This window comes from Schizophyllum commune (assembly GCF_000143185.2).
Source record: "Schizophyllum commune H4-8 unplaced genomic scaffold SCHCOscaffold_17, whole genome shotgun sequence".
Taxonomy (NCBI): domain Eukaryota; kingdom Fungi; phylum Basidiomycota; class Agaricomycetes; order Agaricales; family Schizophyllaceae; genus Schizophyllum; species Schizophyllum commune.
In genome coordinates, this window is record NW_026089554.1 from 314,372 (window position 1) to 337,346 (window position 22,975).

Genomic DNA, 22,975 nt, shown 5'->3' on the forward strand with positions numbered 1-22,975 from the left:
TCTCGGGGACGCGAAGATACATGGAGAATACAGCATCTGAAGCTGTGGACGCCTCCTCCGTACGTGCGGCTTGAGGCTGAAGGTGCTCCATCACCAACTGCGTGATGGTCATTAAACGATAGACAGGGCACTCTTCGCACGCGCATTCTCTTGGAAGTTCTCCTGGGCATCTGTCGCGATGCCGCGGGCGCTGTCGACGACCCTGATGGACTAAATGACGTCAAGCGAGCTGTCTATCGGTCGCTTATGCTGAAAAACTGCGAGCGCGAACCACTGGATGCTGAGCCGACCGGAGACGACGAGCCTTCGTATGTTGAACGTCTCTTGGGTCCTGCGATTACTCCCGAGGTACTTCTGGCGACTACTTTGTAGTATCACTGGCCGACATTCTTGATCTTCAGAACCTTGAGCCTCTATACGACGAGATTATCGATTCGCTAAACGCCACCCTGGATTCAATATCGAGATTTGCCACTGGCCACGACCCTGATGCTACTGAGACAGACGACGCCAAGCTAGAAAGACTCGGCGATGTGTACGACGTAATCAAAGCCCAGCACGATGCTCTCGAAAGCGACACCGACCAAATCCGTCAAGCGCACCAGCACATACGACAGCTAGAGAAAGACATCGAGGAGGTGAAGAACTTCGTGCCGTCGAAGTTACTCAGTCTGCTCAAACGCTCTCAGATCCACCCTCGTTTGCATGCATCTCTTGTAGAAGCCATCCAGACTCTTCCTCCAGTGCTGCACACCAAACGAGAAGCCTCGCATGATCTACTTGCCACCACAATCGAAACGCTCCTCATCAAGCTCTCCGTCCTCCGCGCGCGTGCTCAGCAAGCCGTTTATGGGCCACCAGAGCGACGCCAGGCCCTTGAGGCCGCGTACGCCAAGTTGAAGGACGATGAGGCGAAATTAGCGGAAGAGGAGGCTGTAATGGATCGGCAGATACGCGACTACGAGGCTGCGCTGAAGATTGGGGGCGCGTCCGGGTTCAAGCAAATCGTGGACGACTATGCGCGCGTGCAGAGGGATACAGAAGAATGTAGGCGTGATCTGCGGCGCTTAGGGTGGGCGGGGGATTGAGGCGGGCTGACGTGCGCCTAATGGTGCGAGGCGGATGAGGACGAGTAGATAGGCGGGAAGAGACATCATATCATGCAAATGCAAACGTAGAATACAATGGGATTGGTGGTCTATAGCTTGAGTTTCTTCTCCATCTCCTGGTGCATGTCAAGCGGCGGGGCACGCTCGGGGCCTGAGGGACGAGGTGAGCGATCTGGTGAAGGATGGGATATGCATGCGGCGCACCAAGAAAGATATCCGCCGGCTCGATCGTCTCGTCGCGGCCCATCAGGATGTCGAGGTGGAGGTTGGATTGTGGCATGCCGGGGAGGCTTTGCATGCCCTGTCATGCTGATCAGTACGTGTTCTGGGGGTATTTGGCGTACCACATACCTGCGTGACAATCTTGCGCTCCATAAGAAGCCGCATCGGCGCATGCATCCCGTACACATTGCGCTGCATGTTGAGCTTCAGGTTGTCCTGCGTCTCTGCCCACTGATTGGCGCGTGTCAGACGAAGTGAAGTATACGGATGCTATGTGAGACGCACGTTCTCTATCCGCTGCTGGAATCCATCCCCTCTGTTGATCTCAGTTGCGAGAGTGCGCGGGCCGTATTGCAAGGTGTCGTGAAGGCCGAGGGTGTTGGCGGTGTCCTTGATGTTAGTGGACTTCGCGCCTGTTGCGGGGACAATGCGGAGAGTGGGATCCTGGAGTCGTAAGCAAGGGTGTACACCGATATGATGCGCCTTGAGACGTACCATGGTGAGAGATTGAGGACGAAGACAAGGAGGACGCGTAATGAGCAGGCGCGTGACGTTCCCCGCGTCACAGCCAGCCCATCACATGGGCCCGGAGCCTGAGTCGTGAGTCTGCAAGTTGCCTCCCACCACCATCTCCTTCCAGCGAGGACCACTCACAGCGGCCGCGCACTCTCAACTCTCTCTCGACACTGCGCACGCAACAGAACAGGGAGACAAAGCTATATCCCCTGCCCCACGAGCCAGCTCAGCAGGGCTTGCCATCTAGCCTAGATTCATAGCCTCAACACCTGCATGAATCGGAGATTGACGACGTCGTATCCTTTACTGGACCCAAGACGCCCACTTCACCCCCTTCCTTGAGCATTGACTCAAGGTGAACACAACTCATACCCCTTCACGAGAAAGGGACGGCTCGAAACCCTTGCTCAGGATCCAGGCCCCATCCATAGCTTCCACGTACCGCTTCGATCTCGCATTCTAGGCCAAACCCCAGCGCTTGGACGACGGCGTCCGCATTTTTGACTCCTACACCCATCCTTGAAGCCGACAACATCAGACACGATGAGTGGCCGACCCCCGCGGTCCGCGAGCATCCCTATCCCGAGGACCGCCTCAGCATCATCCTCCGCGCGCAACATCGAGTCTGTCATCTCCATCCCCTTCACGACCTCCGCACGCACGCGCACGACGTCCGCGCACCACGAGCACAGAAGCAGCGGTACCCCGCGCCCAAGCAGCAGCTACACTACTGACCCAGCCCCTGCACGCCATGTCTCGAGCTCGCTCCCTGCCCGATCGAGCGCCCGCGCCGCCCCCTTTGAGCCCCGCATTATCCGCGCAGACTCCTCGGTGTGCGCTACCTCCCCGCCCGCGAACCCCTACAGCACCTCCGCCATGCGCCGCACGAGCTCGTCCTCCGTGCGCCCGGCCCCTAGCATTCACCGCCACAATTCCACGGGCCCGGCGCCTGCTGCTGGCCCCTCTGCCCCCGTGAATTTCCCGCGCCCCGCCTACCTCGACGCCTCGATGCTCCGCGACAGGCTGCAGACGGAGCAGTACACGGCGCTGCCGCCCCGGCGCACTACGAGTGTCGCTGACCCGCGGGCTCACGTGCGCGGGTACGGTGCGATGTCGCCGTTCTTCGACAGCGACGACGACGAGAGCACGGCGAGCGGGTACACTGGGCGTCCTGCTGCCAAGGCGCCGTCGCCCCCCGCGATCGCCGCGGACGAGGTGCTAAAGCTGCCCTCCCGCTGGAGCGAGCAAATGCGGCACCCGCTGCTCTCGGTCTCGCCGGACGGGCGCGAGCTTTCATACGAGGGCATCTCGTGCAGCGGGGACCGCGACGCTGCTGCTGCGCGCACGAACGTGCCCATCCCTCCCGCGTGCGGGATCTACTACTATGAGGTGACCATCATCTCGAAGGGCCAGAAGGGCCACATCAGCATCGGATTCGCAGGGAAGGACGTGAAGCTGGCGCGCCTGCCTGGCTGGGAGCCGCACTCGTATGGGTATCACGGGGACGACGGACTGTCCTTCGCGGCGCAGAAGGACGGCACGCCGTACGGTCCTGTGTTCGGGAGTATGTGTCAGGTCTGACTTCGAGTGCGTCCTGCTGACCCTTCACTCTATAGCCGGGGATGTCATCGGGTGCGGGATTGACTTCACGATGAACCGCGCTTTCTACACGAAGAATGGGGCATTCATTGGTGGGTAGCGCGTATTGACTCCTTGTCAAGCTACGGCTCACCAATCATCCCTTAGGCCACGTCTTTGACAATGTAGGGAAGACATTCCCGCTCTATCCCTCCGTTGGCCTGCGTCACGCTGGGGAGATGGTCCGTGTCAACTTTGGGCACGAGCCCTTTCGCTTCGAGATCGAGCACCATGTGCTCCAGCAGAAGGCGACGGTGTGGAATCGCATCCTCGAGACGCCCGTGGACGTTAACGCGCTGGCGCGCGGGATCAAGCAGGAGGCCGAGGAGCCTGGCCCTGCGTCAGAGCGTGACGTCTCTGGCGCGCTGCACCAGCTTGTTATGTCGTACCTCGCGCATCATGGTTATACGCGCACGGCGCGGGCGCTGCGGCAGCAGGCGGCGACGCGGTCTTCGGCGAAGGCGGACACGGACATGGACGCGGACGCGGACGATGCGGATGTCGTGCGGCGCACAGGGATCGTCAAGGCCGTCAACGAGGGCGACATCGAGCGGGCGATCGAACAGACGCGCGCACACTACCCAGGCGTGCTTGACGCGGACGATGGCATCATGCTGTTCAAGCTGCGCTGCCGCCGGTTCGTGGAGATGATTCTCGAGGCCGCGGAAGAGAAGAAGCGGGCTGTGGCCGAGGGCGCTGTTGACGGCGCGGTTGGCTCGTTCGACACGCTCGACGATGATGACGAGGAGGACGACTCGATGGACATCGACGAGGGCGCGACAGCCCTGAATGGCGGAAGCAGCAGCGAGTCGACCATGAGCGCGCACGAACGCGCGCTGCAGGCCGCTCTGCTGTATGGCCGTGCCTTGTGGAATGACTACAAGCGTGACCCGCGGCCGGAGGTGCGGGCGCTGTCGGAGCGCACGTTCGGCATCGTCGCCTTCGACGACCCGCTTGAGGCGGGCGGCATCGCCGCGGAGGTCGCTGGGCATGCGGCTCGCACGGAACTGGGTAACGAGCTGAACCAGGCGATTTTGAGTGCGTGTCTCTCCCACCTGAGCCAAAAAGCCTTCACTAACCGACTATCCCAGAATCGCAAGGCTCGCCCGCCCACCCCCCGCTCGAGATGCTTTTTCGGCAGGTGTCCGCCTGCGTGCAGGAACTCGGGCTGCTTGGCGTCGGCGAAGCCGCCTTCGCTGACGTGCCCGGCGAATTCCTGGATGCGTAGGCCATGCTATTATTATGGGATAAGTGTACGCTCAGGGTGCTGCTACGGATGTGTTGAGGATTTGCTGCTGCTGCTTCTGTTACTCTTTTTGCTAGTCTCTGCTGTACAACAATGCGAATGTAAAGTATGCTGTGTATTATTGACTTCGCTATCGCTGCCAATAAAGGATATTCCCCCGCTTTGGATGAGTGGTTTCCACGCACGGACGATGTGTCTGAACCGCGAAGCCTCTGATTCTGTCACGTCGTGACGTGACACTCGAACTTCTTCTCAACCCTCATCGTCTTCGGTCTCAGCTTTGCTATGGCTACCAAGCAATCTCTTTTCCCAAGGTACACTCGAGTAGATGACTTCGGTCCCGACGAGGACTATGAGGACGGAGAAGAAACCTCCTACGTAACCCTTGACCTCGGCGGCACTGAACCAACACTGGTGCCAAATTCGTCGAGTTACAGATTGATTGTAGGTTCAGCAGTCATGGCCCGAGATGCACCCTTATAATGTTTTTAAAGGGTCTGGACACGCCGACACCATATCTTCAATTGTCGGGCACAATCCTCAAAGGCATACACGACAACCTGCTTGGAACAGAACTTTTGTTCGCAAACAGTGAATGTGAGTGTAGTTTCGGTTGATTGACTCATTACTCCTGTCCTGTCTTCCAGAAACTCCTTTGGCTGACGTTGTCACAGCACCGTCCAACAGCACCATCTCGCACCTCGCCAACACGTCTCAGCGCATATCCTTCCGCGCTGTTCAGCTACGCAAAAAAGACGCGACTCCCGCACCAACCAAACGCAAGGGAAAAGGTCGCGGCGAGGGTGTGATTGACCTCACCGACAATCGTGTCGTCGAACGCATGACTGGCAAGCTCCCGAAAGAGCGCCGCAAACGAGGACCGAAGAAGAAGGGTGACGATGCGAATGAGGATGAGGTGGCTGAGGCGGAAGGAGGCGATGGGGATGGCGCGGAGCCTTCTGCCTCGCAGCCTAAGAGAAGAGCACCTGCCAGGAGAGCGTCTACGAGGACGAGCAAGGGGAAGGGGAAGGCAAGGGCAGAGGAAAGTGACAGCGATGACGACGACGAGTGGGTAGGAGATGATTGAGATAATCTGAGGAAAACCACGCCGATTCTGAGAAATGGCTGTGTAATATTGGATGTGAACAAGCCTTCCCCTTCTCCTCAGCCCCTTGAACAACAGAAGGTCAACAGATGAGCCAGTTCATGCCACCGGGCGCTTGGCACAGGGGTAGCGCGCACGCTTCGCAGTCTTGAATGCGTGAGGTCGTGGGTTCAAATCCCACAGTGTCCATTACTTTTTGCCCTTCCACGCATTCATCGCGCTGAGAATGAGAACGCTAGAGAATATCGCGAGTATCGTTTTTAGGACAGTCGGTAGGCATACTTCTTCGCATATCCTGGCAAAACATGTCAAGTCTCAGCTTATCTGTACATGGACATTACACTCACTCTCATTGAAGACTCCCAAGATGCGGACGTCTCCCAATACTCGCTTCACAAGCAGTTTGAGGTCCCTCTCCTGGATGTTCGCCTGCGCGCAGGCTCGATAGAAGTCTGCATTGGACAATTCCGGTAACGCATCCGCCTGCGCGGAGGTTGGTAAGGAGACTGCCTCTCCGACCGATTTGAGGATCCGACAAGTCCCCTTGTGTTGCTTGCCTTCGCATCTCCACTTGTCCTAAATTAGCTTGTTTCCGGCGAGCGACAGGAGAGAAAGACCTACGTGTGCTGATTGGCATGCGCTGGAGCAGTAATACACGCGACTGCATCCTCCGCATCGACTCCAGGACGTCGGATTGGCCGTCGAGCAGTCGGGGTTGGCACAGATAGTGTGAGACATGAGAAGATACAGGATCTTTTGCACCGTCTGATGGGATGTCTTGGCTGCCATTTCCAAGAGTATTTCTTTGTGTTCTGTAGAGGCCTTGACGATGTCCCGGTGATAGCGGTCCTTGTCGTGCGGGAGCCCAAGCTTCGCATGGATGGCGCCGCCCGTTCTCTCAAGAGTGCCCCACATATCGAAGTCGCCTGTCTTTTCGTACAAGCGGCCGACGCGGGTGAGCACGTCTAGCATCGGTAACGCCTGGTCGTCGTAGAAGTAGGCCGTGGAGACGTTGTCTATGACTAGCGTCTCGATACATTGCATGAGGGTGAGGACGAGGTTTAACGGCATGATGTAGAACATGCGCGCGCCGATGTCGGAGCTCTTTATGCCTGGCGGGTACGAGTCGACCGCGCGGTTGAGCAGGAGGACGAGGTTTTTGGGTAGCGTGGCGGAGTGCAGCATGGCGGTGATGATGGGCGTGCTCAGGTCGCCGATGTCAGCGAACGAACCCAGAAGGTGTGCAACCTGGAAGGACGGATACTCGTCCAGCCATCTGCAGATCTGTGTCGTGGTCTGGGACCAGTTGTCCCCTAGAGCGTCCTGGGATTTCTGAGGCCACACATCGTGCCGCTGACCTTGCTTCCAGTCCATGCACGCGGCTTCAATGGGTAGAGCGAGCAGACTTGAGAGAGCGCAGACGAGGCTCTCCATTGTGTCCGTGCGCGGCATGAACTGCTTGACGTACTTGCCAGGCACGGTGTCGTGGTCAAGCCAGTGCCAGGCGTGGAACTCGTCCACCAGGGGGTCGGTGCGGTCGCAGGTGCAGGTCTCCATCTGCGTTGCGAGAGCGCGCATATCGTCGCGAGACCTGTCGATACGGAGGAACGTCATAAAGGCCTGCAAAACCCCGGGATGCCGCCCGCGCATGTACGTGAGGGTCACGTCCGGCCTCGCGTAGAGCGAGTCGGGCTTCTCAGATGCGATAGGTGGAGGACGGTCGTAGGATGTGTCGTCGAAGTGAATCAGATGGACGAAGTAGAGATAGTAGCGGACGCAAAACTTGGGATTCTGAGGGTCATTCAACGATTCGCGCACTTGCTTTGCAGCGCTGGTCAAGAAGTCCAAAGAGGGCATTCTGCTACAGATGAGACCTAGGTCACGCATGAGATAAATATCGACCTCGAGATCTCGGGGACACACACCAACCCTTTCTGGAAAGACGAGAATGAGCTTCGTGAGGGTAAGAGGGAAGAAGGGTCTGAAGACAAACACGGGTGAGGACACGCGCCGAGTCGAGAGCGCGTGACGTAACGCGTTGAAGTTCAACACGAGCCCGAAATTTCGCAAAGTTGATTTTGGGGGCGCCACACGGTCAGATAGTCCATTTCTTCTGGGCAGGCCAAGTACAGAAGAGAGCATACTATATCCAAAGACGTCAATCAAGACGACGTCGCTTCTCCTCACGATCGGGCTCTGCCGACCTCGAGCGCCTCCGCTCCTTGGGCCCGCGATCACCATACCCGTCGTCATCCCGCCTCGGTGAACGATCTCGTCTCCTGGGCGAGTAGTCTCTCCGCCGCGGCGGAGACTCGCGCCTGCGTGGTGAAGCGCTCCGCCTTCGGGGCGAATGATCTCTTCGTCTCGGCGAGTAGTCACGCCGCCGTGGGGGCGAACGAGAACGGCGAGACCTATCATCACGGAAGCCGCCATTACGGCGGTCATCCTGCGGTCGGTCGCGGTCGCGGTAATCATCTTGCCGCCGCGGACGGTCACCTCCGTCGCGGTCGCGCCATGAACCTGGAGAGTCCCGCGGTGGACCGCCCCATGACCTTCCGCCAGCAGGTGCAGAGGCATTGGCGCCTGACATCAGAGGGCCAGTGTTCTGGGGGCAATCTAGAGGGGTATACGTTAGCTATGTCAATTAGAAGCTACGGCGACAAGGTAAGCAACATACCCTTCTTCAAGTGCGGCCCACCGCAGATAAAGCATCCGCCACCGGCGGTCGAGGTGCCACCTTGCTTGACAGAGCCCGCGGCGCCGAATCCGCCATTCCCAGCCGTCGTATCCTGGTCGAGCAGGTGCGTGTACTTCGTGCGGCTCCGCTTACCGAAGTTCTTGACCTGCATGACCTTCGGAAGCATCGAGACGTCGACGGTCGACTCGGTCGCTTCGGTATAGTCGTGCTTGCGGAGGATCTCCTCGTCCTGGTGGAAGGCGCCCTTGTGCCAGTATTTCTGGAGGAACTTCTGCGAGCCTTTGGGCTTGGACTCGCGGAGCTTTTGCGCGTGCTCGAGGTCTTCGCGCAGGCGCTGCTCCTCTGGAAGGGCCCGGCGGCGTTCGATTTCTTCGCGTTCTTCGTCGCGGCGGAGTTGCTCTTCCTTGTCACGCTTGATGCGCGCGAGCTCACGCAGGCGCCACGCCTCGAACTCGCCGTCGGGGTCGATGCCATCCGTGTCGTCGACGTCCGGGACTTCCTCTTCCTTCTGCTCTGTAAGAGTAGCCTATGTTAGATTGGGGGATGACTTAGAGGGCCGTAGAGACGCACTCTCGGCCAATTCACGCTTGATGCTCTCAGCAACAAGGTCGTGAGACTCTTTCTTGCGCTCGGCGGCCTCTTCCTCTTTGCGTCTGATAGCCTCCTCGGTGTCCTCAGCTATAGCCTCACGCTCAGCGATCGTGACACGACTTCGCCTGCAAACCTCGTTAGTCCATGCATATGATCGTCTGCATTGTATATACGCACTTTGGCACAAACACGGGTCGGAATTGGAGCTTAGGCTTCTCTTCCTCTTCGGACTCCGACTCGTACTCGCTGGACTGGGATGTTGAGTCAAACGCGAATCGAGGGATCGAGGGAGCAAATGGACATACGGACGTGGCCTCTGGAGCGCCGGGCTTCACGTCATCTTCCTCCGACTCTTCTTCAGACTCTAGTACACGCGTCAGCCAGTCACACTGCGCTGAACACAGCACACGCACCTTCTTCCTCTTCCAATGTTCTCCCGCTCTCCTCCCTCCCCGCGACTATGACCTTGCCGTCCTTGGAGATGTTCACGTCCTTCAGCGTGACGTTCATCGTCTTGGCCGCCGCCTTCTGAGCAACAGTCCGCATCTGCATGTCCTCTTCCTCGTCATCTTCCTCCTTCACGAGTTGGTCCCCCGCCATCGAGACATCGCCCTCTTCCTGGAGTTCATTCTGCTCCTCTTCGTCTTCTGACTCGGATAGAGCGGTGACGTCGACACCCTTTGGTGCCTTCCCCTTCCAGTAACGGGCGGCTGGACGCGCAGGACGCGGCGCCTGCTTGCGGACCGCGGACGACATGATGGCGGGAGGAAGGTGATGTAATTTCCAAAACAGGCAAATGCAACTCAACGTGACGGCGGAGCTCGACTTTTACTCTTGTTTCCGTCTTCCATGGTCCATTCGAACAATTCTGCCTTCAGAGCGTTTTTGGATTTTCGATAAACAGCTACGAGGATCAGACGCCACCTAATGTGAGACCGACTTTTGCTGCGTTCTGAAGGATCGCCTGGCAGACGCTATGAATGGCTCAGGAAGTGTTATACCGATAGCAGCGTCCTCGCACCCGCAAGGGCCACAGTCTATCCCTGATCTATCGCCAGCACGACTACGTGCCTGCAAGGACGATGCCACTGTGCACCGCAAGTACTGGCGACTCCCACGAATTTGTGGCACGGTGGCCAATTATATGTATGGTTTTTCTTCTCTGGCACGCATACACAGGCTAACAGCCCTAATCTATAGGGTCTGGACAGCTAGTAGATCTTTTGTGGGCGCGGCCTGGTAGGCATTCTGGCCAACCCGGCAGCAACGCACTTGATCGACGCCAACGGCCTGCAAGTCGCAATATTTCGCACGCAATTTGGTGCATGTCCTGAACACTATATATCCCTGCTTTGCCAACTGGCTCTCCGCTCCTGGCCAATCTCTGTAGGCAGAGCGAGGTGCGCCTGCCTATAGTCCTGTCTCTGGGAGCGTACCCGCATCAAGATTTATGCGCGACCATCAATCGCTCCCGTGTACGAAGGGCATGGCCATACATAGGACTTGCTGCAGATATACCAGATGCGGGCTTCACTTCTTGTGCGCATCGGTAATTTGGGAGCAGACGGTTAGGTGTGGTTCAAATGGACTACCGCGTGACCCATGATTTCTGACGCGCTCGGACGCGTGGACTTCCTTCGTCAGAAGCGCAGCCCAGCTGCGTCAGAGCGTTGAGGCGTTCAAGAAGGTGCGTTGATTATTGTAAGACCGCAACGTCTCAGTGGATTCTCAGATGCTAAAGCTCGTCTTTGTCCTTCTTCACGCTCGACCTCGGTGTCGTCGTTCTACAACTCAGTTTTGTAGGTTCGCACGCCGCCCTCGACCTGGCGTCCATCATCCGGTACCCTCGGAAAGACAATTTTCGCTCCCGTGTCGTCTTCGCGTCCTCCATCGTGGGCTTGTCCCAAGCAAGGCTTGCGCACGAGGAGGACATCAAGGTCCCCAATACGTGTGAAGGGTAAGAGTCCAGGCAAGGCGAATATGTTGCGGAGCGTATCCAGGCCGTCGGTGCTACCTCGTCGAGCTTGATGCGCGTCGGGTACGTGCGGAGAGACAATCGCGCAATGTGCCGACGACTACTTGCTTTCAGATATAAGGGGCGGCTGACGCTGGGTGCGCTGCAAAGCGACGCGAGGGTGAGTATCCCCCTACGTCTGCGAAGAGAATGACTGCTAACGATGAACGTAGGTCCCCGTCCCGCATCTCCACGAGGTGGAACACGTGTACGCCGCCCATCTCCTGTGCTGTAAATTCCGAAATAGGAAGGCTTTGTGGCCGCCGCAACAGTTGCCACCTCCCACGCTCGCGGGATTTTCATTGAGTCTCGGCATACGTATTTTCGTTATGTGTCCGCCAATCGTCCGGATCCCTGCAATTTCGTAGGCAACACGGTGTCCGTTTCATCATTGCATCCGCGCAATGAGCGGCGCTCGAGGGGCCTGGTCGTAGCCATCTGCTCGTCTCTCCGCATATTTTCGGCGGCGCGAGGTGAAAAAGCGCAGTGCGACTTACGCCAACGCGTCTCAAATGATCTACCGCTAGATCACGCTTGCCCTGGCGCTTTGGATCTGGGGACGAGCGCCGTAGTATAAAGCTCACCCTTAGTCGTTCGGTGCGGACATCAGCCCTACCCTCGATCTCTCCAGCGCGCGACGTCTTGTCCGGGCGACGAATCCATGTCTAACGTACGTCCAGCTCGCCGAGCCAGCTTCAACCCTCACCATATATTCCAGAAAGACCACTGCGAGGAGTGCGACAAATGGTTTGAGCGCAAGAATATGCCTCGACATAGACGAACGCATTCCTCACAGCAGACAGAACGCTTGTAAGCTTCTATAGTCTTTTTGTAACCCTCGCTTACAGTTTCTTCAGCCGCTGTGATACATGCCAAAAGACATTCACTAGACAGGATAACTTGCGGCAGCATAAATTACGACAGTACGTATACACCTGAGATCACTTTCCTACTTCCCTCACGCTCTGCTTTAGCGGCGGCAAGAACATCCACTGCGAGGTGGAGGGGTGCTTTGCGGCCTTCAAGACGCCGAACGATCTCTCGCATCACCGCAAGGAAAAGCACCCAGAAGTCGCCGCCGAGCGCCGCTCGTCCTCGGCCCGACGCGGTAGACGCACCAGTGCGAAAACATCGACTCCCACCACGCCGTCGACACCTGTCACCCCTGGCGCTGACAGTCCGATTGCATCGAGTTCCTCAGCGGGCTCCCCGCGCTCCCCTGGCGTCCGCTCACCCCATTGTCCGCAGAGTGCCGCGGGCTACCTTCCGTACAATGAAGGTGTCAACTCTACCTTCGGAGGCACGAACCAGGCGTCGGGATCGCACTACGCCCCACAGGTGCCCCATGGTCCCTTCGCCCCGGCCGGCACAGCTTCGTGGTACTCGTCAGGCCAGCCCACGACTGCTATCGCGCCGTATGCACAGTTCAACGGCCCCTTCGTCCACGCTTATGGCACCAACATCGCACCATATCCGGGTGAGGTGGCTTCTCCTCAGCCTCAGTATCCCCCCGGGACCGTGCCACAGATGGCGAGTTCGGCCTCCGCAGGACCAGTGAACCGGCAGGGGTATCAACAGCATGCTAATGCAATTCCCTATGCGGCGCCGATTCCTTCCTTCGCCGAATACACGTCCCGAAGCGGGCACCACGGACAGAACCACCCCCTCCCACCATACGAATACACCGAATATCCGGGCGCCCCGCGTCGATGACGGGTCCGTACTTCTTGGCGATTGGCTACATGAGGCTTGTCTACATGCTATCTGCGCTTTTTCGCATCAATTTCGTTCCCGCAATTCCCTTCGTGCTGTTTGATACGCCGAAGTTTATGTGCTATCTGCCCTCATTGAGTCTTGACGAGCTTCTTTCGGAATACCCTATACATGTACTAATAATTGCCTTGTCAAGTCGTTCTATACCTCTCTGACACGAGGTGCCTGGAGCACATTGTACTCGCGGAACTCAGTTGTACAACGAATGCAATCCCCGTAAGGAAGGCTTTGTGGTAGCCGGAACGGTCCGGTTGGCGGTCCGAGCTCCAGTCCGCGTGCCACAACACGTGTGTTCACAGCACGTTTCGTCCCGAACCATCATCGCCCGAAAGTTGCGCATCGTTGACTGTGATCTCTATTTGCGCCATGGCATTTTTCACCGAAGAGAATTGTAGCGCGCTGTGAGTTCCGAGGCTCAGAGACCGAACTCGCGTCTCAGCGGTGAGGGTCCGAACTGGGATCTATCCGGAGCTATCTACGAATGAAGACACAACGACTGCCTAATCGGGAATGCCTAAGCGAAGCTACCATGCGCGTTCCAAGCCCAGTGCGGACCCATACCCTACAGAATCTCTAGAAGCGTTACGGTCTGCCACCATTTCGTACTGAGCAGCAAACTAATTCATAACACAGTCGACGAGCATTCAGCGGCTTTTGGAAGATGAGGGCATGAGAAACACAACGTCGTGAAGCTTGTTACGCGCTGGTAGCAGTTGTTCAGCATAGTAATACACTGCTTACGGATATTCGAGCTTTGTTGGCTCTTTTTCCCAAGCATAAGTGAAAGCGATGGAAAGACGCCGAAGTAATGAAAAGACGGTCTGCCTGCACGGCAGCTTCGTTGTCTAGATGACTATGCTACAAACTGACAGTCATAGGTCAGACGAGCTGCTCTGCCGATTTATGCCAAAGACTCACCCGTTGCGCTTCCTCTTCCGACACCGAAGACGTCCCGCCATGCTCCTCCGCTTCCTTGTCGCTGATGAGACTCAGTTCTCGCCCAGCCTCCTTCACCCCCCTCCAGAACTCGTCGACACCAACGTCCTCGCACGCCTCCTTCAACTCCCGCATGAACGCATTCCACGCGTCCACCTCGTCCTCCGTCACGCACGTGTGCCGCAGGAAGCGCATGCATTCGATAAGCTCGTCCTTCCGGTGCAAGGGTACGAACGGCTTGCGAACGATCTCGCAGATGACGAAGGCGAGGTCCTCGACGGCCTTGCTGACGACGTCGCCGCGGGCAATGTTGGCTTTGAAGTCGTCGAGGGGGAAGACGGAGCCGATGATGCGGTCGGGGGCGCGCCCGGGGTCAACTTCTTGAGGTGGAGTGGGCAGTGGGGCCTTGGATTTCGGTTTGCTGACGGGTTTGCTCGGTTCGGCTTCGAGTAGGAGCTCCTCGTCTTCGTCGTCGTCGGCTTCTCGCCTGTCGGTGGGGGCCACCTTCGCAGGGACTGCCAAAGGTGCAGGCGCAGCGGCTGGTGAAGAGGGTGGATTGGGACCGAGCAGCATGGGCTCGTCCTCCTCCTCGACCGCATGCGCGTGCTTCGCTTCCTTCGCTTTCGGGATTGTTTTGGGTACTAGCAAGGAAGGTGAGCTTGACTATAGACAGTTTCGGTGAGCAAGACACACCTTGCTTAACCTTGAGCTCCCGCTTCGCCGTCTCCAGCGCGTCGCGCGCCTTGCGCAGCACACGATTCGGCGGATCGAAGAAGCGTACGATATCAGGATGTGGCGGTGGCACAGGATCCTTGTCCAAGTTATGCACGACCGCGCCGTGGAACATGGCCTGCTTCGTGCGATGAAGGGCGGGGTTGTACGATTCGATTGTGGTGAACCATTGGCCGCGTTTGCTGGTGTGAGAGGTTAGCACACCTGATGACGAATGACTATGCGCAAGGGCCACTCACCCGTCATCGTCCTTTTCGCCCGCCTCCATCAGATCCATGGAGTCCACGAAATCGTCCATGGCCGCACATTGGGCTTCGGTGGGTATATATGGATGCTCGGTGACGCGCTCGCCTTTCTTGTTCAGCAGGTTCATGAGCGAGGGGAACGTGTACTTGCGCACGTCGTCGGCGAAGGGCATCTAGAGAAGACGCAGCTCAGTTAAGCCCTACATGGTATGACTTTTTCCCTCAAATGCTCACCGGCGCCCACAGCAAACAATCCACGTCGGGGAACTTGCATGGCGCGAGGACACCCATCTTCGGGTCCGCTCCATCCTTGCCGACCCATCGGCCAATGGCGTACACCTTCTCCTTGAACATGGCGCGAATGATGGACGAGAGGGCGATTTGTTGCCTTGGCTGCGCCGGGTCGGCCCAAATGTACTGAACTTCACCCATGACGAGCTCGCGGCGGAACTAAACGAGAGAGATTGTCGCGTTAGCTTACTCATAGGTGGCGAGAAAAGCAAGGTGAACACGTACATTGTCCCTCTTGAAGAAGGCACAAAAATCGATTCCCTTCTTCGTGTTCAGCTTTGGGAAATGGCCCTCTGGACATGGCGCGTACGACGTCCCGTACTTGAACCCGCGCACAAGGGTTTCGCGCTCAACCTCGTCGTAGTAGGTCGCGCGTACTTGGGGGTCTTCGAGATCGAGGACTTCTTCAGCGTCGGAGTCGTCCCCGTCTTCGTCGTCGGCGTCCATGTTGACGTCTTGGGTGCTGGCGGCGTTGGCGTCTTCCCCTTTGGCCTGTTTGGCCTTTCGGATCTCCGCCTTCGACTTGCGCACGTAGTACTTGGTGCGCGTGGCGACGGGCACGTAGACCTGACCGCGATGGCGCTTGCCGTCGATCCAGACGACCTCGGTCTCTGGGTCGGACATGTCGACGTCGCTGGAGGAGGAGGCGCGGGGTTGGGTGCTGGACTTATTCTGGGTACCGGCTTTCTTCGCGTCCTCGTTCAATTTGCCATTCTTCTTCGCAGGTGCACCCTTGCCCTTTTTCGCCGGCGCACCCTTCCCCCTCGCAGCCTTTGCCATCTCCTCGTCAGTGTCCTCCTCTGTCTCGCTGCCATCTTCCGTGACGCTGTCATCGTCTTTCTCCATATCCTCATCAGGCTTGTCTTCGGCTTCGCTCTCATCCCCCTTGACCCTTGGCGCGAACTTCTTCCACGACTTGGGCCGTTGCATAGCCGTGCACTTGGCCGTCCTGACGATAATCTCTAGCGCGGTCTCCGGTCTATTGTCGACGTCCCCCAGTCTAAGGACGTTGCTCATCAGCACCGACTTGGTCTCCTTCACGTCGGGGGCGGCGGTGTCCTCGAGGGCCTCCTCGCACGTGCCGACGACGCCGTGGCTGAGGAGGGAGGTGAATTGGGTCCAGAAGTTTTCGTTGGTAGACTAAGGTGAGGAGTTAGTATGATTGGGTTGGAAGAAGAAAGGTGGAGAAAGCGAGTAGGGGATTGAGTCAAATTAACGCGGTGCCACATGTGAACGAGGTACTCGAGGTTACCTTGACATGCGGCTTGTTTTCCTGATGGTATCCATATTCTTCGGAGTCAAAGTCGATGCCACTACAGAAAAAGTCAGTTTGAGGAGCGGCGAGCACAACCCATCCAGACATACACCACCGCCAACCGGACCCCCAGCTCATTGATCTTCTGCACGGTCGCTTCCCAGTCCTCAAGTTCCATTGGCGACTCGCCGTCGGTGACGATCGTGATTTTCCGTGTCCATGTCTTCTTTGAGTTGAGGACTTCGTCTTGCATTTGGACGGCGACGATGAGGGCGTCCATGGCTGCGGTGAGCGACGTGAACAAGGAGTTCCGTATTAATTATCAAGGCAAGCCACTCACGATCACCGGTGCTGTCCTCTGAGGCGCGCAGCTCGTCCAGCTTAGCTATGGTCGACGAGTTGGGCTGTTCAACGGGTATATACTCGCTGACGTTTTCGTAGCCGCCTTCGCGCTCGTTGACGGGGTTATTTGTCTCTGATACACTGTAAGAACTGTGAAAGCTTATATGCGATTTTTCCTACCGTCGCAGCCAAAGATAATTACGCCGCATTTGTCTGTCTTCCGGCCGTTGTATATCTGCAAGACAATAAGAACAAGGGAAGTCAGACGAATCGTTACTTACCATCTCCTGAATCTTGAGCTTCACGAATTGAAGGCCCCATTCGAGGTTGGTGATCTCTCTATGGTATGGTTCGTCGTTCGGGTTCTGCCCAGGTAGTTCGATTTGTCTCTTCTTCCCCATCGACTTTGAGACGTCAATGAGGAACATGGTGACGGTGAACTGTTGTCCGTAAGTATGGATATACCTTTGTCACCAAGTTTACTCACCCCCGCGCGTTCTGCAGGCATGATGGTGGTTGAAGTCAAGACGCGTCGCCGTGGCGCGGGCCCGCGCCACTTTAGGTTGACTCATGTGATCGCGGAGCACGTGGACGGCTCGCACGCTTTCTGTCACAATGTGTGACCAAATATTCCCACGTTTCTCTTGCTTTCGCCATTGCCGAACTCAGGCGCGCGCGTCGTTGAAATCAGGCGCCGGCGTCGTTATCGGTGTCACCGAGCATGTCGACCCCAATGATGCCCAACAACATGGGCGCGCCCATGCAGGGCTCCCCCATGCGACCAGATGCACAACTGGCACAATTACTCAGCGTACGTGCAGACAGCAAGGACGAGAGCGTTGTGCTGAACGGGATATATGCAGCGGATATCCTTACTCCGACAGAACCCAGCCGAGGCGAAGTTCCCAGGAGAGTTGCAGAAGCTGACCATGATGGCGCAGCAGTTCCGTACGTGGCCGCGTTGAGATCGACCAGCCGAAAGTTAACGCTTTGTAGACATGCGCAATATGGCTATGGCCAACGGACACGCGAATGCGAACGGCACAAATCTGGATCCCGCGCAGCAGGCGGCTTTGAGAGCTACGAGTCCCCTCACCTTCAATGAGGATCAAGTCAACGTCCTCAAAGCGCAAGTCCAGGCGTTCAAGTACCTCTCCCGTGGCATGCCTGTCCCGGAACCGATTCAGGCTGCTATGCGCGTGCCCCACAACACCCTCAACGACCTCCAGAAGCTCATGACGGGGCAAGACGTGAAGACGCGCATTGCGGACAGCGCGGTGAAGGCGGCCAGGGGAGAGACTGTGGCCCCAGAGGACGCACCAAAGACTGAGGACCCGGACATCGACCCCGCCAAACTTCCCAAGGGCCCTTTCCTAGAAGAGGATGTCAACTCTGGCATCTACCCCTACAACTCCTATCGACACCCCTTCTCCCACCTCCGGCGCCAGAAAGACGCCGACCCGGCGATGTTCGAGAGTCGCCTCCAGCGCCTTCTTGTCCCTACCGTTATGCCCACTGGGCTCGACGCGCACCAGATCATCGCTGAGCGCGATTCTTTCATAGATGCGCGGATAAACCAGCGAATCCGGGAGTTGGAGAACATCCCAGCAACCATCGGCGACGGTGGCCTCGAAGACAACATGGATCTCGACGTGAAGGAGGAAAAGGTCAAGGATGAGAACACCGATAAAGACCTTAGCTCCCTCGTTCACCCCGCGCCCAACGCCCACGGCAAGCTCCGCGCGCTCATCGAGCTCAAGTCGCTCAAGCTCATCGACAAGCAGCGTAGCCTCCGCGCGCTCGTCGCCGAGCGCCTGATCCATGGCGCCATGCTCCCCATCACGCGTACCGACTTCCGCCGCACGCGCAAGCCGACGGTGCGCGACGCGCGCAAGACGGAGAAGCTCGAGCGCGACCAGCGCGTCGAGCGGGAGCGACGCGCGAAGCACAAGCACGTCGCGCAGCTGAACGTGATCTGCACGCACGGGCAGGAGGTGCGCAACGCGAACACGGCGGTGCGCGACAGGTTGGGCCGGCTCGCGAAGAGCGTGCTGCACTTCCACACGGTGACGGAGAAGGAGGAGCAGAAGCGCATAGAGCGGATCTCCAAGGAGCGTTTGAAGGCGCTGAAGGCGGACGATGAGGAGGCGTATATGAAGCTCATCGACACGGCGAAGGATACGCGTATCACGCACTTGTTGCGGCAGACGGACTCGTATCTGGACTCGCTGGCGCAGGCCGTGAGGGCGCAGCAGAGCGAGGGTGGGAGCATGGTGCCGCTGCCGACAGAGGCGACGAACGAGGCCACGTTCGGCGCGCAGGTCGATCCGTACGAGAGCACGGAGGACAAGTCGAAGGTCGACTACTACTCGATCGCGCATCGTATTCCGGAGAAGATCACGAAGCAGCCGAGCCTGCTCGTCGGTGGCACGCTCAAGGAATACCAGCTCAAGGGCTTGCAGTGGATGGTCAGCCTGTACAACAACCGCCTGAATGGCATCTTAGCAGACGAGATGGTACGGTTTACCTGGATATATGCGCCTTTGAACCTCTTCTCACCACCCCTTTAGGGTCTCGGAAAAACCATCCAAACGATTTCTCTCATCACCTTCCTCATCGAGGTCAAGCGGCAACGCGGGCCGTACCTGGTCATTGTCCCGCTCTCGACGATGACGAACTGGGCGGGCGAGTTTGCCAAATGGGCCCCCGCGGTGAAGGTCATTTCGTACAAGGGCAACCCTGCGCAGCGTCGTGCCTTGCAGGGCGAGCTTCGCAACTCCAACTTCCAGGTCCTCTTGACGACGTATGAGTACATCATCAAGGACCGCCCGCATCTGAGCAAGCTGCGCTGGGTGCATATGATCATCGGTTGGTATTCTTGCCTTACTTCGGGGGAAGCCTGGAACTAATTGAACGCCAGATGAGGGTCATCGTATGAAGAACACCCAGAGCAAGCTTTCGCAGACGCTTACTACCTACTACCGCTCCAACTACCGCCTCATTCTCACCGGTACCCCGCTTCAGAACAACCTTCCCGAGCTCTGGTCCCTCCTCAACTTCGTCCTGCCCAAGGTCTTCAACTCCGTCAAGAGCTTTGACGAGTGGTTCAACACGCCGTTCGCGAACGCCGGCACGGGCGACAAGATCGAGCTGAACGAGGAAGAGGCCCTGCTCATCATCCGGCGCCTGCACAAGGTGCTCCGCCCCTTCCTGCTGCGTCGCCTGAAGAAGGACGTGGAGAGCGAGCTGCCAGACAAGCAGGAGAAGGTGATCAAGGTCCGGATGAGCGCGCTGCAGAGCCAGTTGTACAAGCAGATGAAGAAGTACAAGATGATCGCGAACGGGAAGGGGAAGGGGTGAGTGCATTTTGGGCCAGCGGCGTTCATTGACAGGGGCAACTGATGCTTATGAAGGCAAAGCACGGGTGGGGTCAAGGGCCTGAGCAATGAGCTGATGCAGCTGCGGAAGATCTGCCAGCATCCTTTCCTCTTCGATGAGGTGGAGGATGTGGTCAATACGACGCAGCTCATTGACGAGAAGATCATTCGCTCGTCAGGCAAGGTTGAGTTGCTCAGCCGAATTTTGCCCAAACTCTTTGCGACCGACCATCGAGTAAGTCGCCCGTTTGTGTCAACTACGGCACCACATTGACAATCGTGTAGGTCCTTATCTTCTTCCAAATGACCAAAGTCATGGACATCATGGAGGACTTCTTGAAGATGATGGGCTGGAAGTACTTGCGCCTGGACGGTGGCACGAAGACGGAGGAGCGTGCCTCCTACGTGCAGCTGTTTAACGCCAAGGACTCGGACATCCGCGTCTTCATCCTCTCCACTCGTGCTGGCGGTCTCGGTTTGAACTTGCAGACCGCCGACACTGTCATCATGTACGTCTCGTTTGAGCTTGGTCTCCTCTTGTCCTGACCACGCCTCGTAGCTTCGACTCCGACTGGAACCCCCACGCCGATTTGCAAGCTCAGGATCGTGCGCATCGTATCGGTCAGACGAAGGCCGTGCTCATCCTTCGGTTCATCACGGAGAAGAGTGTGGAGGAGGCGATGTACCAGCGTGCGCGGTATAAGCTCGACATCGATGGCAAGGTCATTCAAGCCGGTCGTTTCGACAACAAGTCCAGTCAGGAGGAGCAAGAAGAGTTCTTGGTACGTGCATCGTCATCAACATCGTGATCATCAACTCACACACATTCAGCGCGCTATTCTCGAAGCCGACCAGGAGGAGGAAAGCGAGGAGTCGGGCGACATGAACGACGAGGAGCTCAACATGCTTCTGGCTCGTGACGACAGCGAGCGCGAGGTCTTCCAACGGATTGACGCTCAACGCGAGCGCGAAGCCGAGGAGATGTGGCGCGCCGCTGGCAACAGGGGCAAGCCCCCTCCGCCGCTCATGCAGCTCGAGGAGTTGCCTGAGTGCTACCAGAAGGAGGAGCCATTCGTCCCCGACGAGTTGGAAGAGGTGGCCGAGGGCCGCGGCACGCGCAAGCGCAACGTCGTCAGCTACAACGACGGCTTGTCGGACGACGCGTGGGCGATGGCATTGGAGGAAGGCGAAGACCTCGAAGAGCTGTCCGAGCGGAATCGCAAGCGCCGCACCGTTGACCGCCTGCGCGACGACTCCTTGCGCGGGACCCCTGTCTCCGACACCGAAAGCCGTGACGGGCGCGGCAAAAGGCGCAAAGGCAAGGGTCGTATGGCTGCGCCTGACTTCGGCGGCAGCGAAGTCGGCTCGAAGCGCAAGCGCGGTGCGGGCAAGTCGAACTCGGTCACACCCTCGATCGACGGGTACGAGGACGAGACGCCGAGCAAGCCCAGCAAGCGGCGCAAGGTGCCTGACGTCAGCCCCGAGGTGCGCGAGCGCATGAAGAGGGCATTCAACGAGTGCTACCAGGCCGTCTGCGCGGTGGAGGACTCGAGCGATCCAAAGTTCCCCAATCGCAAGAGATGCGAGCTTTTCAGGGAGGTTCCGAACTCCAAGGTCCGCTTTGTCTGCTTCCTGCTTTCTTTGCTACGGCTGACGTTCAATCTTGCTAGGAATACCCCAACTACCGCGCGGTCATCAAGCAGCCCATCGCGCTCTCGCACCTGCGCAAGCGCGCGCAGAGCAACTACTACAAGGACGTGCAGGCGTACCGCGCGGATTGGAAGCTGATGTTCCGCAACGCGTACACCTATAACGAGGAGAACTCTTGGGTGTGGGTCGATGCGAAGGAGCTGGAGCGCGTCTTCGACGAGACGTACGACCGCGTGATCGCAGGCTCCGGGCTTCCTGGCGCAGGGCCGCCTGCGGAGGGCGGGAGCGCGTACGACTCGGCGTTGACACCCATGGACGAGGATGACAGACCGCTGCCACCGAGGCGGACGGGGTCGAAGCGTCAGCAGGTTGTGAGCGATGACGAGTACAACTCGGAGGAGGAGTAGGGGGTGTGCTTTGTACTTGTCGCGCTGTCTTCCTGCCTTTGCTATGTATACGTTGTGCTGTCTTTAGATCGAGTTATTTGGGACGTTTTGTATTGTACCCTTCTTGCGTCTTGCTGTGAGATTGACCTAAGAAGAGGGAGGCTCGATATGGTACTCTGGGAACTCGTACTGAAGCATGAGGCCTGAGGGAGCAAGACGGCACGCCACAATCGATTGTGGCACCGTACATGCTGAAACTGAGACTCCATTAGGCAACCTTTGTGGCCATGATGCCAAGCTGTTGTCGCAAACTCCTGCGCGTGGGTTGGCACTGCTTTACCTTGTCTTCCTCGAAACAGGTCCCAATCTCCCAGCCTCGATATGATGAGCAATCTGTGGCCCATGGCGTTATGTGCTTCGCCCACACATCATCTCGCTCGCGGTCACCATTGAACAAAGTCCCATTATTGCACGAATTCGAACAAGAGATTGTACAGTACAGCTAGTAGAAAACCAAGGAATGCGGAATTATCAAGCGAGGTTGGCCCCAGTATTGTGTGATGATGTGGCTGGCATATATACGAGATGGACTTAGTGATAGGCAGATAAAGCTTAGCGAGTGCAGGTACAGTATGGTCGTAATGGCGGGGTCATGGACAAAAGCGGGAGGGGGCATGCACAGAAGCAGCCGGAGTCATGAACAAAAGCAGCCGGGTCGTAAACAGAGTGATATGACGGGAGATGCGGCCGTTATGGGGCGCGAGGTACCTACCTAGTATGGGTGGGGGAGGGTGGGATAGAGAACGAAGAGGAAGGGGGGAGGAAGGGGAGAGAAGGCGAGCGAAGACG

At 57.7% G+C, this 22,975-nt stretch overlaps 12 protein-coding genes and 1 non-coding gene across 13 annotated transcripts; 6 read left to right on the forward strand and 7 right to left on the reverse strand.

Annotated features, from left to right (window-relative positions):
* Positions 1–20: 20 nt before the first annotated feature.
* Positions 21–1,088, forward strand: SCHCODRAFT_01109555 (uncharacterized protein; the record flags this gene model as incomplete). Its single annotated transcript, XM_003026460.2, has 3 exons — positions 21–59; positions 127–348; positions 402–1,088. The coding sequence occupies 3 exons, from the start codon at positions 21–23 to the stop codon at positions 1,086–1,088; spliced, it is 948 nt and encodes a 315-aa protein (XP_003026506.1).
* SCHCODRAFT_02645145 (proteasome maturation factor UMP1) lies at positions 990–1,937 on the reverse strand. Its single transcript, XM_003026577.2, has 5 exons — positions 1,827–1,937; positions 1,617–1,775; positions 1,461–1,562; positions 1,314–1,410; positions 990–1,260 (listed from the first exon to the last, which is right to left on the reverse strand). Exons 1-5 carry the CDS (start codon positions 1,827–1,829, stop codon positions 1,199–1,201), a joined length of 423 nt encoding a protein of 140 aa, XP_003026623.1. The 5' UTR covers positions 1,830–1,937; the 3' UTR covers positions 990–1,198.
* A 33-nt stretch (positions 1,938–1,970) lies between these two features.
* SCHCODRAFT_02645147 (SPRY-domain-containing protein) lies at positions 1,971–4,894 on the forward strand. The gene is made up of 4 exons (XM_003026461.2): positions 1,971–3,411; positions 3,464–3,538; positions 3,594–4,523; positions 4,577–4,894. Exons 1-4 carry the CDS (start codon positions 2,391–2,393, stop codon positions 4,711–4,713), a joined length of 2,163 nt encoding a protein of 720 aa, XP_003026507.2. The 5' UTR covers positions 1,971–2,390; the 3' UTR covers positions 4,714–4,894.
* A 122-nt stretch (positions 4,895–5,016) lies between these two features.
* Positions 5,017–5,818, forward strand: SCHCODRAFT_02521476 (uncharacterized protein; the record flags this gene model as incomplete). The annotated part of the gene is made up of 3 exons (XM_003026462.2): positions 5,017–5,175; positions 5,226–5,334; positions 5,406–5,818. 3 exons carry the CDS (start codon positions 5,017–5,019, stop codon positions 5,816–5,818), a joined length of 681 nt encoding a protein of 226 aa, XP_003026508.1.
* Positions 5,819–5,945: 127 nt separating this feature from the next.
* Positions 5,946–6,025, forward strand: SCHCODRAFT_t274. The gene has a single exon. It is a non-coding gene; the product is annotated as a tRNA-Ala (tRNA).
* Positions 6,026–6,096: 71 nt separating this feature from the next.
* Positions 6,097–7,486, reverse strand: SCHCODRAFT_01176619 (uncharacterized protein; the record flags this gene model as incomplete). Its single annotated transcript, XM_003026578.2, has 3 exons — positions 6,097–6,131; positions 6,184–6,406; positions 6,458–7,486. The coding sequence occupies 3 exons, from the start codon at positions 7,484–7,486 to the stop codon at positions 6,097–6,099; spliced, it is 1,287 nt and encodes a 428-aa protein (XP_003026624.1).
* Positions 7,487–7,675: 189 nt separating this feature from the next.
* On the reverse strand, positions 7,676–8,589 carry SCHCODRAFT_01137205 (uncharacterized protein). Its single transcript, XM_003026579.2, has 3 exons — positions 8,514–8,589; positions 7,830–8,452; positions 7,676–7,770 (listed from the first exon to the last, which is right to left on the reverse strand). The coding sequence occupies exons 2-3, from the start codon at positions 8,411–8,413 to the stop codon at positions 7,716–7,718; spliced, it is 639 nt and encodes a 212-aa protein (XP_003026625.1). The 5' UTR covers positions 8,414–8,452; positions 8,514–8,589; the 3' UTR covers positions 7,676–7,715.
* Positions 8,473–9,098, reverse strand: SCHCODRAFT_02131619 (uncharacterized protein). The gene has a single exon (XM_050341892.1). The coding sequence runs from the start codon at positions 9,006–9,008 to the stop codon at positions 8,520–8,522; it is 489 nt and encodes a 162-aa protein (XP_050197028.1). The 5' UTR covers positions 9,009–9,098; the 3' UTR covers positions 8,473–8,519.
* On the reverse strand, positions 8,768–9,967 carry SCHCODRAFT_02131595 (uncharacterized protein). Its single transcript, XM_050341891.1, has 4 exons — positions 9,539–9,967; positions 9,431–9,489; positions 9,303–9,376; positions 8,768–9,250 (listed from the first exon to the last, which is right to left on the reverse strand). The coding sequence occupies exons 1-4, from the start codon at positions 9,879–9,881 to the stop codon at positions 9,061–9,063; spliced, it is 666 nt and encodes a 221-aa protein (XP_050197029.1). The 5' UTR covers positions 9,882–9,967; the 3' UTR covers positions 8,768–9,060.
* Positions 9,968–11,628: 1,661 nt separating this feature from the next.
* Positions 11,629–12,948, forward strand: SCHCODRAFT_02131645 (uncharacterized protein). The gene is made up of 4 exons (XM_050341893.1): positions 11,629–11,809; positions 11,858–11,949; positions 11,997–12,062; positions 12,114–12,948. The coding sequence occupies exons 1-4, from the start codon at positions 11,801–11,803 to the stop codon at positions 12,850–12,852; spliced, it is 906 nt and encodes a 301-aa protein (XP_050197030.1). The 5' UTR covers positions 11,629–11,800; the 3' UTR covers positions 12,853–12,948.
* An 843-nt stretch (positions 12,949–13,791) lies between these two features.
* On the reverse strand, positions 13,792–17,221 carry SCHCODRAFT_02603669 (ku80-like protein; the record flags this gene model as incomplete). Its single annotated transcript, XM_050344058.1, has 11 exons — positions 13,792–14,489; positions 14,542–14,762; positions 14,820–14,998; positions 15,060–15,275; positions 15,342–16,256; positions 16,369–16,429; positions 16,482–16,653; positions 16,712–16,846; positions 16,894–16,948; positions 16,995–17,153; positions 17,201–17,221. The coding sequence occupies 11 exons, from the start codon at positions 17,219–17,221 to the stop codon at positions 13,792–13,794; spliced, it is 2,832 nt and encodes a 943-aa protein (XP_050197031.1).
* A 135-nt stretch (positions 17,222–17,356) lies between these two features.
* SCHCODRAFT_02645164 (uncharacterized protein) lies at positions 17,357–22,316 on the forward strand. Its single transcript, XM_003026464.2, has 10 exons — positions 17,357–17,524; positions 17,577–17,661; positions 17,710–19,229; positions 19,284–19,581; positions 19,634–20,069; positions 20,127–20,325; positions 20,376–20,599; positions 20,650–20,872; positions 20,922–21,704; positions 21,761–22,316. Exons 1-10 carry the CDS (start codon positions 17,450–17,452, stop codon positions 22,145–22,147), a joined length of 4,230 nt encoding a protein of 1,409 aa, XP_003026510.2. The 5' UTR covers positions 17,357–17,449; the 3' UTR covers positions 22,148–22,316.
* A 312-nt stretch (positions 22,317–22,628) lies between these two features.
* SCHCODRAFT_02673746 (uncharacterized protein) lies at positions 22,629–22,802 on the reverse strand (the record flags this gene model as incomplete). Its single annotated transcript, XM_050346686.1, has 1 exon — positions 22,629–22,802. One exon carries the CDS (start codon positions 22,800–22,802, stop codon positions 22,629–22,631), a length of 174 nt encoding a protein of 57 aa, XP_050197032.1.
* Positions 22,803–22,975: the final 173 nt, after the last annotated feature.

Bases quoted from the DNA above. Each gene is read 5' to 3' on its own strand.
- SCHCODRAFT_01137205 (XM_003026579.2), bottom strand. From the start codon at position 8,413: ATGCCTCTGCACCTGCTGGCGGAAGGTCATGGGGCGGTCCACCGCGGG. The intron at 7,771-7,829 runs GTTTGTCTTCAG...TCGTCTTTCCAG, and splicing joins CGGCGCGTGTCCTCACCCGT to AAAGGGTTGGTGTGTGTCCC.
- SCHCODRAFT_02645145 (XM_003026577.2), bottom strand. The intron at 1,563-1,616 runs GTGCGTCTCACA...CGCGCCAATCAG, and splicing joins TCCAGCAGCGGATAGAGAAC to TGGGCAGAGACGCAGGACAA. The intron at 1,261-1,313 runs GTGCGCCGCATG...CTCGTCCCTCAG, and splicing joins GCCGGCGGATATCTTTCTTG to GCCCCGAGCGTGCCCCGCCG.
- SCHCODRAFT_02131645 (XM_050341893.1), top strand. The intron at 11,950-11,996 runs GTAAGCTTCTAT...CAGTTTCTTCAG, and splicing joins TCACAGCAGACAGAACGCTT to CCGCTGTGATACATGCCAAA. The intron at 12,063-12,113 runs GTACGTATACAC...GCTCTGCTTTAG, and splicing joins CGGCAGCATAAATTACGACA to CGGCGGCAAGAACATCCACT.
- SCHCODRAFT_02131595 (XM_050341891.1), bottom strand. From the start codon at position 9,881: ATGTCGTCCGCGGTCCGCAAGCAGGCGCCGCGTCCTGCGCGTCCAGCC. The intron at 9,377-9,430 runs GTATGTCCATTT...TCAACATCCCAG, and splicing joins GCGCTCCAGAGGCCACGTCC to TCCAGCGAGTACGAGTCGGA. The intron at 9,251-9,302 runs GTGCGTATATAC...CGAGGTTTGCAG, and splicing joins CGACCCGTGTTTGTGCCAAA to GCGAAGTCGTGTCACGATCG.
- SCHCODRAFT_02645164 (XM_003026464.2), top strand. From the start codon at position 17,450: ATGCCCAACAACATGGGCGCGCCCATGCAGGGCTCCCCCATGCGACCA. The intron at 20,070-20,126 runs GTGAGTGCATTT...ATGCTTATGAAG, and splicing joins GCGAACGGGAAGGGGAAGGG to GCAAAGCACGGGTGGGGTCA. The intron at 20,873-20,921 runs GTACGTGCATCG...ACACACATTCAG, and splicing joins AGGAGCAAGAAGAGTTCTTG to CGCGCTATTCTCGAAGCCGA.
- SCHCODRAFT_02645147 (XM_003026461.2), top strand. From the start codon at position 2,391: ATGAGTGGCCGACCCCCGCGGTCCGCGAGCATCCCTATCCCGAGGACC. The intron at 3,412-3,463 runs GTATGTGTCAGG...TTCACTCTATAG, and splicing joins GTACGGTCCTGTGTTCGGGA to CCGGGGATGTCATCGGGTGC. The intron at 4,524-4,576 runs GTGCGTGTCTCT...CGACTATCCCAG, and splicing joins GCTGAACCAGGCGATTTTGA to AATCGCAAGGCTCGCCCGCC.
- SCHCODRAFT_02131619 (XM_050341892.1), bottom strand. From the start codon at position 9,008: ATGGCATCGACCCCGACGGCGAGTTCGAGGCGTGGCGCCTGCGTGAGC.